Source organism: Echiichthys vipera (assembly GCF_963691815.1).
Source record: "Echiichthys vipera genome assembly, chromosome: 10".
Lineage (NCBI taxonomy): Eukaryota > Metazoa > Chordata > Actinopteri > Perciformes > Trachinidae > Echiichthys > Echiichthys vipera.
In genome coordinates, this window is record NC_139835.1 from 5642250 (window position 1) to 5656410 (window position 14161).

At 42.5% G+C, this 14161-nt stretch overlaps 1 protein-coding gene across 1 annotated transcript in view; it reads left to right on the forward strand.

Moving 5' to 3' along the window:
- Positions 1–14161, forward strand: part of hecw2a (HECT, C2 and WW domain containing E3 ubiquitin protein ligase 2a) — a gene marked incomplete at its 5' end in the record, with an annotated part of 42213 nt that overhangs the window by 4061 nt on the left and 23991 nt on the right. The window contains 13 exons of the mRNA XM_083922206.1: positions 1489–1583; positions 1876–1942; positions 4965–5134; positions 5298–5437; positions 5613–5713; positions 6583–7421; positions 8601–8901; positions 9052–9144; positions 10118–10268; positions 11485–11591; positions 11893–12017; positions 13069–13254; positions 13588–13722. Of these exons, the coding sequence (XP_083778332.1) occupies positions 1489–1583; positions 1876–1942; positions 4965–5134; positions 5298–5437; positions 5613–5713; positions 6583–7421; positions 8601–8901; positions 9052–9144; positions 10118–10268; positions 11485–11591; positions 11893–12017; positions 13069–13254; positions 13588–13722 (2510 nt within the window). The remainder of the gene's footprint in view (positions 1–1488; positions 1584–1875; positions 1943–4964; positions 5135–5297; positions 5438–5612; positions 5714–6582; positions 7422–8600; positions 8902–9051; positions 9145–10117; positions 10269–11484; positions 11592–11892; positions 12018–13068; positions 13255–13587; positions 13723–14161) is intronic.

Below are 14161 nucleotides of genomic sequence, written 5' to 3' on the forward strand. Positions count from 1 at the left end.
TATCTGTCACCCTTCTGTAGAAAGCTGTTTAAAGCACAATAACATGTAATTTAATGTGATGAAGAAGTGCAATCATTCGTATATTGTCCTGTATATAAACATGTAATTAATCACAGCTGTAACGTGCTGGAAAAGCTTGAAAATGCACCTTAAGGGGCGGCCGGTGGCTGAGTGGTTAGAGTATTCGCCCCATGTAAAGAGGCTGAAGGACCCTGAGGCAGCGGCCGCAGGCTTGAAAAACTGCCAAAAAATAATCTTGAAAGATGCACCTTGAAATGCTTTAAAAGTGGTTGAATTTGACTTAGGAAAAGGTGTAAGAGCCCTGTATATGTTATATAAATATATATATTTAGAATTAAGACCATATCCTACAGTCTACAGTTTGGTGACCAACAATAAGGCAAATCATGTTTGCACTACTTCCATATCCCATAAATAAAATAATAAAAATAATAAATAATCTCCCCCTGGGATTATTAAAGTATTTCTGATTCTGATTCTGATTCTGATTCTGATTTTAATTCTGATTCTGATTCTAATTCTAATTCTAATTCTAATTCTGATTCTGATAATTATTCTGATTCTGATTCTAATTCTAATTCTGATTCTAATTCTGATTCTTATTCTGATTCTGATAATTATTCTTATTCTGATTCTGATTCTAATTCTGATTCTTATTCTGATTCTGATAATTATTCTTATTCTGATTCTGATTCTAATTCTGATTCTTATTCTGATTCTGATAATTATTCTTATTCTGATTCTGATTCTGATTCTGATTCTGATTCTTATTCTGATTCTTATTCTGATTCTGATTCTAATTCTTATTCTGATTCTAATTCTTATTCTGATTCTAATTCTTATTCTGATTCTAATTCTTATTCTGATTCTTATTCTGATTGTAATTCTTATTCTGATTCTAATTCTTATTCTGATTCTGATTATGATTCTGATTATAATTCTTATTCTGATTGTAATTCTTATTCTGATTCTAATTCTTATTCTGATTCTGATTCTGATTCTGGTTCTAATTCTGATTCTGATTCTGATTCTTATTCTGATTCTAATTCTTATTCTGATTCTGATTCTGATTCTGATTCTTATTCTGATTCTGATTCTGATTCTGATTCTGATTCTTATTCTGATTCTGATTCTGATTCTTATTCTGATTCTTATTCTGATTCTTATTCTGATTCTAATTCTGATTCTGATTCTGATTCTGATTCTGATTCTTATTCTTATTCTGATTCTGATTCTAATTCTGATTCTGATTCTTATTCTGATTCTGATTCTGATTCTGGTTCTAATTCTGATTCTTCTTCTGATTCTTCTTCTGATTCTGATTCTTATTCTGATTCTGGTTCTAATTCTGATTCTTATTCTGATTCTTCTTCTGATTCTGATTCTGATTCTGATTCTGGTTCTAATTCTGATTCTTATTCTGATTCTTATTCTGATTCTGATAACTCTTTGCTGCTTCCTCTGCAGCTGAGACTAAGATCTGTTTCAAGTACTACCACGGAGTGAGCGGAGCACTGAGAGCAACAACCCCCTGCATCACTGTGAAGAATCCTGCAGTCCTGGTCTGTGTGTGTGTGTGTGTGTGTGTGTGTGTGTGTGTGTGTGTCTGATTCAGTTTGAGATTTAACCACAGTCTCAGGCTTAGTGCTATCATTAAGGTCAAAATCTTGCATTACAGATAAAGATTACATCAAATAATTTTAATAAATTACAATAATTTTAAGGTCTGATAATTGTTTTTTGGACACAAAGTGTATTCTTTTAATGTATATGTAATAGGACAGTTACGTGTGTGTGTTAGTGTGTGTTTCTTTCTGTGATGTACAGAGTGTGACGTTGTCTGTTCATTCTCAGGTGGAGGGCCTGGCAGAGCAGGTGGGCATCGAACATCCACGGAAGCTGATCAGTTTTACTTTGACAGGTGAGTTGAGAGGTGTACATGGTGAAAGATGTTCTCACACAGTTTAGTTGCACGCTGCTATTCAGATTACTCTTCTCATTCAGTAACAAATCAAAGAAAATCTGGAAATGGAGTCAATAACTGTAAATCAATTTAACAAAGCTCTCAAAACTAGACACAGGGAACGGCCGGTGGCACAGTGGTTGGAGGACTCCGACCTGCAGCCCTTTGCTGCATGTCTCCCTCTCTCTCTGTCACCCCATTTCCTGTCTGTCCTATCTAATAAAGGCTTGAAAAACTTCCAAAAAAATAATCTTTAAAAAAACATAAAAACAGACTTTTGAGATTTAACTAAGTGATGCAATCTCCTCCACATGTTTGTCTTACAGTCCTTTGGGGGAAAGTTAGAGTAAACTTTAAAAGCTGTTTTCAGGAAACACAGTGGTCCTGGAATTTAAAGATGTTCTTTCCTGACAGAGAGCTAGGGAATGTCAGCAGTCTTTCATAAAAGTCAAATGTTATCATCTTTTTTGAAACAAGTTTACAAGAAAATACTGGTATGTGCTGATACAGCTTCAATTATCCATTGCATCAGAAGTGGCTTTTAGCTGATTGGCCCAACTGCAGTTAGCATTTTTCCAGATAAAAACATGAATGAAACTGGAGGGAGTTTTATGATGCTGTTATGAATTTTCATGGAAGTGTTTGTGGACAGACAGAAATAGACAGAAAGGGCTTAGAGGAAGAGGCAATAACCTGCCCAACACATGCCAACTCACCTGAAGCACTTTCTTCTGTTTGTCATTATGCATCTGCAGCCACAGTTATATAACAAGCAACTTAAGAACAGTTCAGTGTGGCTCTAGAGATGATAATGTTGGTCAGTTGGCCGGTCCACCACATTGGTCTAGACTGAATATCCATAACTGATTGACAACAACAAATACTATTGTATAGATTGAAAACTTGGGACCAATATTATTGGTTCCCAGAGGATGTGGAGAAGATGTGAATGAAATCTCTCAACAACTTCTGGATGGATGGCCATGACATTTGTAACAGACATCAACGCTCCTCACATGATGAATTGTAATCATGGTAAACACCTGTCAATTCATCCAGCGCCATTGTCAGGTCAAACATGCTTAGCCCAGATAGTGAACATGGTAAACATTATAACCCTAGACATCAGCATATTAACATTGTCAGTGTGATCATTTCAGCCTGCTGACATTAGTATTTACCTCCAAGCACTACTGACTCATGGTGGAGATCCGGCCAACAAATGGACGGATGTGCCGGAACCCCAAACTGTCCGATTTATGAACAGGTTTGCCCCGGCTGTTGTATGCAGGTTATGTTCAAAAGCATGATGTAGCTTACAGTACCATGTAAACGCTGCAATTTGTTGGGAAGATGTATTTCTAATTGGGCGGTGCTTGGTTTGGGCTTGATTATTTTCAACTTGGCGACTTGGTCACAGACCCTCTCAATTTGCAGCTAAACAGTAGACTAAAATATGTTTCTGAAAACATCAGAGGCGAGAAAACTAAGCACTGCAGTAACAGAATCCTGATTTATATTTGATCAGCCTAGTTTGACAGTTTGTTAGTTCTGAGTTGTATGAGCCTGTTGTGTTGTGATGGGCGGACCTCTTTTGCCTTAGGGCTCACTCACACTTGGCCCAGATGATCCGTGCCATGCTTTAGCTTGATTGTCCCCGCATCTCTTCCCCCATGGCCTACTCACAGTATTTGATCTGAATGCAAATTCACATACAGCGAATAGTCAGTCAAATTACCAAGCTGTATCCATCCGAGCAGCCGGATCTCATGCTCTGCATAGATAATGGATAGGATCTGTCGACTTCATATATGTCAGTTAGTGGCGATTGCAAGGGAAGCTCATCTTCCCCTCAAATCTCACCAAAAAAAAAATAAAGTGGTGAAATATGTACTGTTGTGCGTACATCTCATTGACTAAATAGGCGCTAGAAAGCCTTCATCTTTTGTTTAGAATCAGCTACTTATCACAGGTAACCGGCCCAACTTGCTTCATTCATCCCCACAGCACCACAGCACTTTACACAGTCGGTCGCTCAGCTTCTACTGACTTCCATGGGGAAGTGTAGAGCAGGTTGTTCCACTGCAGCCAAACTAGACGCTCATTGGATAAATTCTGGGCTTCGTCCCACCCATCTGACACTCAGCGTCTCTGGGGGTCTATAGGACAGTGGGCTGGCCCGGACGCTCGGCTTCTGCATGATGATTGGATGAGCTATCTGAGGCGGAATCCTTTTTTTATTGTCAGCTAAATAAGCGAACCAGCCACTGGAGCATTTTCCAAGTTTTTCATTCCGTTGTTCTGAACTGATCTGGAGACTTTACAACTTTGTAACTTTGTACAACTTTACAGCTCTGTTCTGTCACTCTGCGGTTTCTTTCCCCAACGAACAGCGGCAGCTGCGGAGCTTCTCTCCCCCGTCACTCACACTCACACTCACACTCACAGGCGGTCACACTTCACAGTAGCCTGGCGCAGCAGCTCCAGCTGGGCCAAGGCCGTTTAAGCAGCCTAGCTCTGCTGCCATTGAGAGGACACTGGTCAAGTCCCTGGAAAAGACGCCTAGTTGGTACGACAAGGTCTAAAAGGAGCAAAGGGTAGAATTTACATATAAATAAACAAACACATTTATAATGTAGGCCAGAAAAATGAGCTTCCCCTCCTTGAAAGAACAGCAGCCGCCACGGATTCACACCCAATCAGGCATTGCGGTGAAAACACCAGTCCTCCCATTCCTTTGAATGTGGACGGTACTGGAGAATGCAGTGGGTGGTATGAAAAAACACAGCGACCCTGCAGTGTAAATTTGAAATAGACCAATAGTACAACCCTGCGCTACTATCAGCAACACCTGATTAGGTGTGAATGCAGCCTTAAAGAGCTGCTAGCATGTCTGTACACTGTCAATCTGGTCAACAGAGAAGAGAACATTAGTCTTTTACCATCTCTTCTTCACAAGCCCGTTGTCACTTTGTCGCAGATCTGCGTGCCACTGGCCTGAAGAAGGGCATGTTTTTCAATCCCGACCCATACCTGAAGATGTCCATCCACCCAGGGAAGAGGAGCGTCTTCCCCATCTTCAGTCACCACGGACAGGAACGGCGATCAGCCATTATTGCTAACACCACCAACCCCATCTGGCACGGAGAGGTGACGTTTTTATACGCTACACTACACCACTAATCTACATTTTTCACCCTCACTTGTTCTCAGAGAATGTACACATTAAGACACACACGTTCTCTTTCAAACAATATATTATCAATACAGAAATACAAATGTATTAACTGTATATGTTTGTGCTTCTCTGCAGAAATACACGTTTGTAGCACTAATGACAGACATCCTATATATCGAGGTAAAGGACAAGTTTGCCAAAAGTCGACCAATCATCAAGCGCTTCCTCGGTCAGCTCACTATCCCTGTGCAGCGACTTATTGAAAAAATACCCGGGTAGGTACAGACACAAGTTCATACACACTGACAGACCAAACTCTGGGTGTACTCGATGTAACAGCTGTCAGATACACTTTCAGCTCAGTCAGAAGTACATATTTATTGACTATTTAAATTTGATGTGTGCAATATCACATACCTCATGGTGTTAGTATCTGTTTTAATCTTCCAGAGTCCAGCCTGTGAGTTTTCCCCTGTGTCGGCGCCTGCCTACTGAACACGTAAGCGGCCATTTGCAGTTCAAAGTGGAGCTCACCTCGACTGGGCCTGATGGTAAATCTGCCTTTAAACTGTATTTACCAATGCTTCTGAATGTATTTTCTTTTAAGTGTAATTCCGGCGTAAAATCATCCCAGGGTCTTTTTCGGCACTATACATCAAATAAGCCATCGGAATAGTTTTTTCGTTGATCAACAATTAACGGAGAAATCCGGGAGTAATCCACTTGAATGGACTTTACTATGAGAGGAGCTGGTACAGGGGCCAGTAGGTTAGTCTTTAAAACACTCTTTTAATAAACTCTGAGTTCACTAACTATGTTGTTGGTGCTTTGTTTTCTGTGTAGGGACTCTTCTCATGCTGCTGCAGAGGTTTGCTGTTATTTTCAGCAGTATTAGTGGTTAAAAAAGACGTTTTAATGCCTTCACCGTACTGCCCCGAGCTAATCAGTGTTAGTGGCTGTTATCGGCTCCCTGTATTATCTCTGTTAATATTTGTTACCCAAAAAGAATGTCTTGATGTCTTATTTGATGAGTGTATTTACCGGAAAAGACCCTGGGATGATTTTACGCCAGAATAACACTTTAAAGCCATCGCGATGGGTACATTACACGGCGGAGCAAAAAGAAAAGTTGTTTCTTTACACCACATAATTGCATTTATAATTCAGTGATGTTGGGAGCTGTTAAGGATGATTTGCTTTATGTGTAAGGACTCTTATTATGCTACTGCAGAGGTTTGGTGTTATTTTGAGCAGTATAAGTGTTTAAAAAAGTTGTTTTAGTGCCTTCACTGTACTGTCTCGATGGCTTATTTGATGTATACAAGTGCCAAAAAAGACCCTCGGGTGATTTTGCGCCAGAATTACACTTTAAAGTTGTCTTTCTCATCATGGAAGTAAAAAACTGTTCTGCCTGCTGCAGGTGCCTCTCCTGAGTCTATCATTGGCATTTCGTCCTTGAATGGAGCTCCAGGGACTCCATCCGATGATGAAGATCTGCCTCATCATCTTCCAGGAGTGGTCTCTGCAGGCCTTTCTCCTACCGGCTCCCAGGGCTCCCAAGGCATGTGGGAAGGTGGGGCCACAGCCTACCCAGAAAAGGACCTGCCTCTTGTTGGAGCCGTGGGTAGATTTGTGGAGCATGAAAGCCTGTCATGCCATGAAATGCTTCAGAGGTCTCTCAGTGAGGGCCTGGAATCTATCGAGGCTCCCAAAGGCCCCGGGGAAAGACCCCTGGGTGCGGCCTCACCTAAACTGCGCTCTAGCTTCCCCACACACACAAGGCTCAGCGCTATGTTGCACATCGATTCAGATGAAGATGATGAGAGGTCCGGGGCCAATGACATCATTCCGACGCCACTGTCACCGCTGCTGATGAATGGAGAACCTCCAGATGTCAGCGGCCCAGATGAAGACGACCCTTTTCCTGAGTTCCAGCAGGAGCTGGAGCAGCTGGAGCCCTCGGTGCAGGAGGAGGAGCCCCAGGGTGCAGGTGCTTTGACAGAAGACGTGCCCCCAGAGGGAGATATGGGGGCAGGTCTGGACTCGGAGGATATTTTGGAGCCAGACGTCTTCTCCGAAGTGGAGGAGACTCCTTTCACAGAGGCTGTGTCCCATATTCCTCTGCCACAGCGTGAAGTGCATGAGGAAGGGCCTGGCGAGGACCCCTCCTCAGAGATTGACACCTGCTCCATGGCAACAGCCCCGCAGACGGTCTTCTCATCATCAGAGAGCTGTCCAATCACAGTCACAACTGCTGTGGTGAGTTCATTATGCTTATATGGTCATGAAGATTCAACTCTCTGTTCACAGCATGTATCTTTTGTATATTTTGCTTTTGTCATTGGGCCATTTCTTTATCTTCTTTATGTTTGAGTGAATGTGAAGCCTGATGTGGTTGAGTGCCATTACTGTCCCCACAGTGCACACATTGTACTAAGCGGCAGTCTTCACTGGGTCCTAGTTCCAGCTCTATTTGTGTGACACATAAGGAATAATGCTTTTTAATACAATAATGACCGGCTCGCTCTGCATTATCCCAATCATTACACGACTTCTTACTGAAGAAACTGATATAAATATTGATTTGTTTTTCCCACCGCTGACATTAAGTATATCCGACTTCTTTTTATGGATTGATGGACATGGTCCTCCAGAACAGAGCTGGGTCCATAGCAGTGGCCTGCTCAACAGAAATAGTATACCGTAGAATGTTGTGACTTGACCAATCAGAATTGAGTATTCAACAAATGCCGGGTGCATTTTGTGCAATTAATGCGCACATCAATATATTTTTCCGAGTACTTTAACACAGAATGAAAATATTACGTGGCGATAAAGCAACATGATTGTTTCCAGAATAAGGTACAGCACACCCCAGATCCTCTCCTTCCGTTCCTAGCTTTCACAATAAAAGCCTTAGACTGCGTAACTGTTGAGCAGAGCACATCATCGGTACGAATATTTGTCATTTCATCTTTATTCTCCCTGTGTGTCAAGGCCTTAAAACATTCAATACTGGGTGTTGAAAGCATATTCTCAGTTGTTTGGAGATAATGCTGCCTATTGTCGGACTTGTCATGTATCAGTAGATTCTCTAAGAACAAAGCGTGACTAGGATCTGTAACCACTTTTCATGTGATTTTTAGACAAATGTTCAATGACTTTTGACAGCCGGGCCTACGCACCAAGTTTCTCCAGCTGTCTTCTGTTGCCTTGGTGATTGGGCCAATGCTGTCTCATGCTCATGGGCTGCCTTTGGGGTTAGCTGAGTTCCAGTAATTTACAGATATTTTCGAGCAGTAGGTGTTAATGCCTTGCATATAAATGTATATGTGATTCACCTACATCAGTATGAAACCCTGTCATGTATGACTTGATTTTTTTTGATCGATCCTCATGTATAATGATTATAATTTTGTCTATTGTCCACACTTGTAGGAAGCCAAAGAGGGAGCTGAGACGGCCATTGATCCAGGGGGGGACGTAGTTTCCGGAACCCCACCAACCAATCAAGCTGTAGACGATGAAGGCGGTGGGCATGTCACTATTGCTGAGGCCGCAGGAGAAGCTCCCTCCGCCAGCGAGCGAGTGGTGGTGGAGGAGATCAGCGTGAGGAGGCTGAGCCTGCAGGCTGCTGGGGGCACAGCTGGAGAACAGGAAGGGGAGGAGACAAAGCCACAGGACGAGGCGGGTTCTGCTGATTCAGAACAAGCCACCACAGAAACAGATGGAGAGGAAGGTACGCCACTTTAAATGACTCAGTGTTTTTCCAAAAGGTGTCTCCTTTGCTTAAAAGTGAACTGAACAATAGAGCAATTCAAACAATATCTTGTACCATTTCCATCATTTTAACACAAATGTGCTCTGTGTGTGTGTTTTCTGTGTTCAGGCACTCCCGTTAACGGCCATCCTGTACGTTCACTTCCCTCTGTGCGTCATGACATCCACCGATACCAGCGTGTGGACGAGCCTCTCCCTCCCAGTGAGTGTGTGTGTGTGTGTGTGTGTGTGTGTGTGTGTGTGTGTGCGTGCACCGTATCTATTGTATATGTGCATGTCACCACCTGTGTTTAGCAGTGTGTTTTTGTGTTTATGCGTCTGTTTGTATGTGTATGCGTGTCCAAAAACTACAAATCCGGGTACACAAATTATTCTCAAATGACCTAAGAACGACTGTATTTTCACAGCCATTTCTCGCTGTATAATGATCAATGTTGGACAGAGGATGTGAATGAAAGGATGCAAAGTTTTGTATTTGTATGTATTCTTTTTAGCCACACTAGCAGGACTTTGTTGATGCCATTGTCTGTCAGTACATCGGCCCATTTACGCCAGACTGAAATATCTTGATTACTATCAAAAATGTTTTCTCAGACACACATACTCAATTTTAATGTCTTTGGTGATCCTTTGACCTCTTATCTAGTGCCACCATGAGGTGTTAAAAAAAAAGATAGAAGGATTGATATGGAATCTGGTACAGACATTCATGCTTTCAACAGAGGTAATGAAGTCTGAAAAAAGTAATGACATTCCCATCAGCCTCAGATGTTCTTGTGTTTAGAGCTAATTAGCAAATGTTAGTATGCTAACACACATGGCTGAAATGGCTATGGCAAAGCATAATCATCTGCAGGTTAACATTGTCATTTTAAGGATGTTAGCATGCTTATGTTAGCATTTCCTTGGCCTCACAGAGCCACTAGCCTTTCTGTTGACTCTTGACTCAGAGTGCACAAATACAGTATGGTAAGATAGATTAATAATAATAATCCATGTCTGGTCACGTTTGTCTTAAAAATAGAGTAGCCTTTATATTTCATAACAGCCTGGGGTTGTATGCTTTAAATTCAGTTGCTAATGTCATTTATTGTTGCCAAGTGTTCATACATACAGTTATTTCCCCCCCAGAGGCATTAACACCTACTGTGTATCAATTTTTAATTGCCTCTTAGACTGGGAGGCTCGGATCGACAGCCATGGGAGGATCTTCTTCGTGGACCATGTGAACAGAACAACCACATGGCAGCGCCCCACTGGACCTCCTGCCCCGCAGGGCCTGACCCGCTCCAACTCCATTCAGCAGATGGAGCAACTCAACCGCAGGTGGGCTCCATGAAGAGATGTATTGACCCTGAGAGGAACTGCCCACTGAGGAGCTCCCCTGAGAACTACATACCTTAAGGATATTTTTTCTGGCACTAGGAACGCTGAAGTGATGGAAGCTGGCTGGTCCCTCTGCCTCAGTCAGTTAGCTAACTTGTCTGTCTCCAGAGCTGCTGTCTGGCAAAGGAGGGACTGTTAGACCCAGTGCTGATGCTGGCTCATCAACAGCCCGCTAATCGACTAATTTTCTGTAACCAGTGTAGCTTTAAACTATTGTGGAATAAGCAGGCTAGCTTGTGGACAGCTGGATAGTGAGCTAACAATAGCTAGCTAATACTGTCATGTCATACTGTCAAAAATTGAGCTAGGGGCGGTCGGTGGCTGAGTGGTTAGAGCAGTCTCCCCATGTAAAGAGGCTGAAGGTCCACCCTTCTTGTCTGTCCTATATAAAAAAAGGCTTGAAAAACTGCCCAAAAAATAAGCTTTAAGAAAAAAACAAACAAAGAAAGTTGTCACTCATCTAGCGATATCATTGTGCTTTCTACCCTGTGAAAAGAGTGTGGATGAAGCATTAAATAGTTCAACTTTAGCGCCTGGCAAGCTAGCAGTTTAAATGGTGCTTACCGCCAGTACATCGGACCCTTTTGTTCCCCTCTTTTCACAGAAAGGGTCCTATGTTCCCAGGTCTGTTATTTTTTCCACAAATAGTGCCGAATTCCACGGCAAATAGGCTTAATGTAGACCCTAACACTATCCCCTTACCCTGACCCTAACCGTAACCTCTAGCCCTAACAAAATGCTGAATTAAATCAGCAATGCTTATGCCACCGGGGAACATAGGACCGTTTTCTTGAAAAAGGGGAACATAGGGATGACCCCCTCTGAACTATGTAAAAAAGTCCTGTTAAAATGGCGTTCTACGAACTACGATTGTTCCTAGTTATTGGTGATGCGGACACAATAAAGGGAAGGGGGAAATATGTTCTTGGAACTATGGAAAAGTTCCTCTGGCCTGAAAATGCCTATAGAGAACCAAAAAATCCTTAGAAAAATTGTTCCCTCACAGACCTATTTTTTATGGGGTTTCTCCTTATCTTGAAGTTTTTGAATAAACAAAGGTATGCAAAGGCTTTCAGTAGGGAAATACAACATATAATATAAATACATTTACAACAGAAACGTCTTTCTTTCGTTCTATCTTCACTCTTGATCACAGGTACCAGAGCATCAGGAGGACCATAACCAACAGTGATCGGACAGAGGAAACTCCTGTTGACCTCCTTCCTGAACCAGAAAGTGATCTGATGCCTCACTCCATTTCTGGTATGTTTCATTAAACCTATTCTAGAAAAACATACAGATAGACAAAGTAGAGGTTTCATTCACAAGAGCTTGTTTGAGAAAAAAAAGAAACAATTTGCCCAAATAAATGACTCAGCTCTTGAAAATGACTCAGCTCTTGAAATTATGTCAAAAGCTTTTTTATACACAGATGTCTCACAATAGCGGTATTATGTAGAGATGTTTTCTTTCATCCGTTACATAATGTTTTCATGAAATAAGCTGCTTTCATTAGTGTCTCCCTGTCTCGGGGTTTGACGAGCATGTTTTGATTTTGTTGCAGAATACCGACGAGAAAGTGCAGTGGCTCACTCCAGTGGCCGCTCGCGCCTCTCCCTCCTGCTGCAGTCACCCAGCGCCAAGTTCCTGTGCAGCCCCGACTTCTTCACCGTGCTGCATTCTAACCCTGTAAGTCCCACTCTGTTACCTTTGACCCTGTAAACTCAAACTTAAACGCAAACCCAGCATTTCGACTAATTCCATTTCTGAGAACTCATCACAGTCATTAGACTCAGAGGTTGTTACTGCGGCCTGCATGAGCCACAGTGTCAGTCCGCCGCCCACAGTGCTACACCTCAGTAGAGAACTGTAATGTGGCAGCGCCGCACAGGTTATAAGCAATGATCAATGATAGCTGTCGTTTTCTCGATTACCTCCAGTTGTACCTGACGATGCGGATCATTTTGGTTTATGGGTTTTTACTGCAAAGCACTTTGTACCGCATCTTTTGTATGAAAAGTGCTCTATAAATAAAGTTTATTATTAATATTGTGTGCAGGGCGGGTTTTAGAGGCTGATACTAAAGAACCAGGGCCCATACAGTGAAAATAAAATGATCTGTGTTTTGCTACATACAACTAGGGTTGGTGACAAAATAATTTGCGGCATAGGGTGTAAAAAATACCTTGAAAATTAAAAAAAAATATATGAATAATGATAAATGAAATTATCTTTTAAGACATTGCTTTATTTGGGCTAATTTTTTGACTAAGAAATTCAAGCAATCCAATTTCAACTGGAACAAAAGAAAAATTGATCCATAATTGAATTAATAGTTTGCAGTTTACCATTTCAAATGCCTCATATGGAAAATTATAGCTGAGATCAATAAGAGCTGTGATATTATACAGTTTTGACATTTCCAAAACTGCGAACATAAAAAAAATGCCTGAAAATACAAAAAAAAAAATTCCGTTACTAAAGCCAAGTGACATTTCACAATGTTGTATCTGTTCTTTACAGTTCTTACACCATACTGATCCTACACTACTAATTATGTATTAAGACTGCAGTGTATCTAGCATCTTATTCAAATCATTTTCACCTCACTCAGTTAAAGACATTTTATAGGTTAAAAAAAACCCACTGGCATCAGAAAAACAACATCCACATTGACTAAAACTGCTCTCTGCCTCCTGTCCCTTTCTGATGACCTCACCTCTCTGCCCTCTCTACCCAGAGTGCCTACCGCATGTTTACGAGCAACACCTGCCTGAAGCACATGATCAGTAAGGTGCGTCGGGACGCTCATTACTTTGAGCGCTACCAGCACAACCGCGACCTCGTCACCTTCCTCAACATGTTCTCCAACAAGCAGCTGGAGCTTCCCCGGGGCTGGGAGATGAAGCACGACCATACTGGGAAGGTGTGTGTGTGTGTGTGTGTGTGTGTGTGTGTGTGTGTGTGTGTGTGTGTGTGTGTGTGTGTGGCTGCGTGCGTGCGTGCGTGTGTGTGTGTGCGCGCGCGTGTGTGTGTGTGTGTGTGTGTGTGTGCGTGCGTGCGTGTGTGACCCCAACCTTCGACTTTTGACCTGGGATTACCCCAACCCTGAAGATGTATCCAGCGATTGTAACCTCTGCTTTGTGCAGTTGTCTTCCCTGCTGCCTCACTTTGTTTGTGCTGCAGATATGTTTCCATGTGCACATAATGGAGTTTATCCATGCGTGACTGATGTGAATATTTGCACCTCAATCCTCAGCCCTTCTTCGTGGATCACAACTGTCGCTCCACGACCTTCATTGACCCCCGGCTGCCCCTCCAGAGTTCTCGCTCCACCGGGCTGCTGGCCCACCGCCAGCACCTGAGCCGCCAGCGCAGCCACAGTGCTGGGGAGGTGAGAGACTAGCTGCCACTGCACCACTTGTCACCTGTAGTCAACTTAAGGCTAGGAGAGACACTGCAATGGTGAAAGAGAAAGAGGCTTCCTGAGTTTCTGCATTGTGGGTACAGGCAGAGGAGTTATCCAGCTAGTCCCTGTAGGGGAGCCATCGAGCGAGGACATCAGGGCTACTTTCAATCAGGTCCGACAGAAAGCAGAAAGTTAATTTGACACAAACATTTATCTCATTTTAAACACACAATATGTAATTGTCCACTAGTTGTTTCTCAGTCAAAACAATGACAAAATATGGAGTTTGGTGACATCGTGAAATAGCGTGGCATTCTGGGAGTTGTATTCTTCACCCCCATTGCGTTCATTGCAGTCAGATTCTCCCAGTTAGGATTCCTTCAGTGTTCATTGTTCAGGAGGTTTTAACTGAGGATGTCTCCAA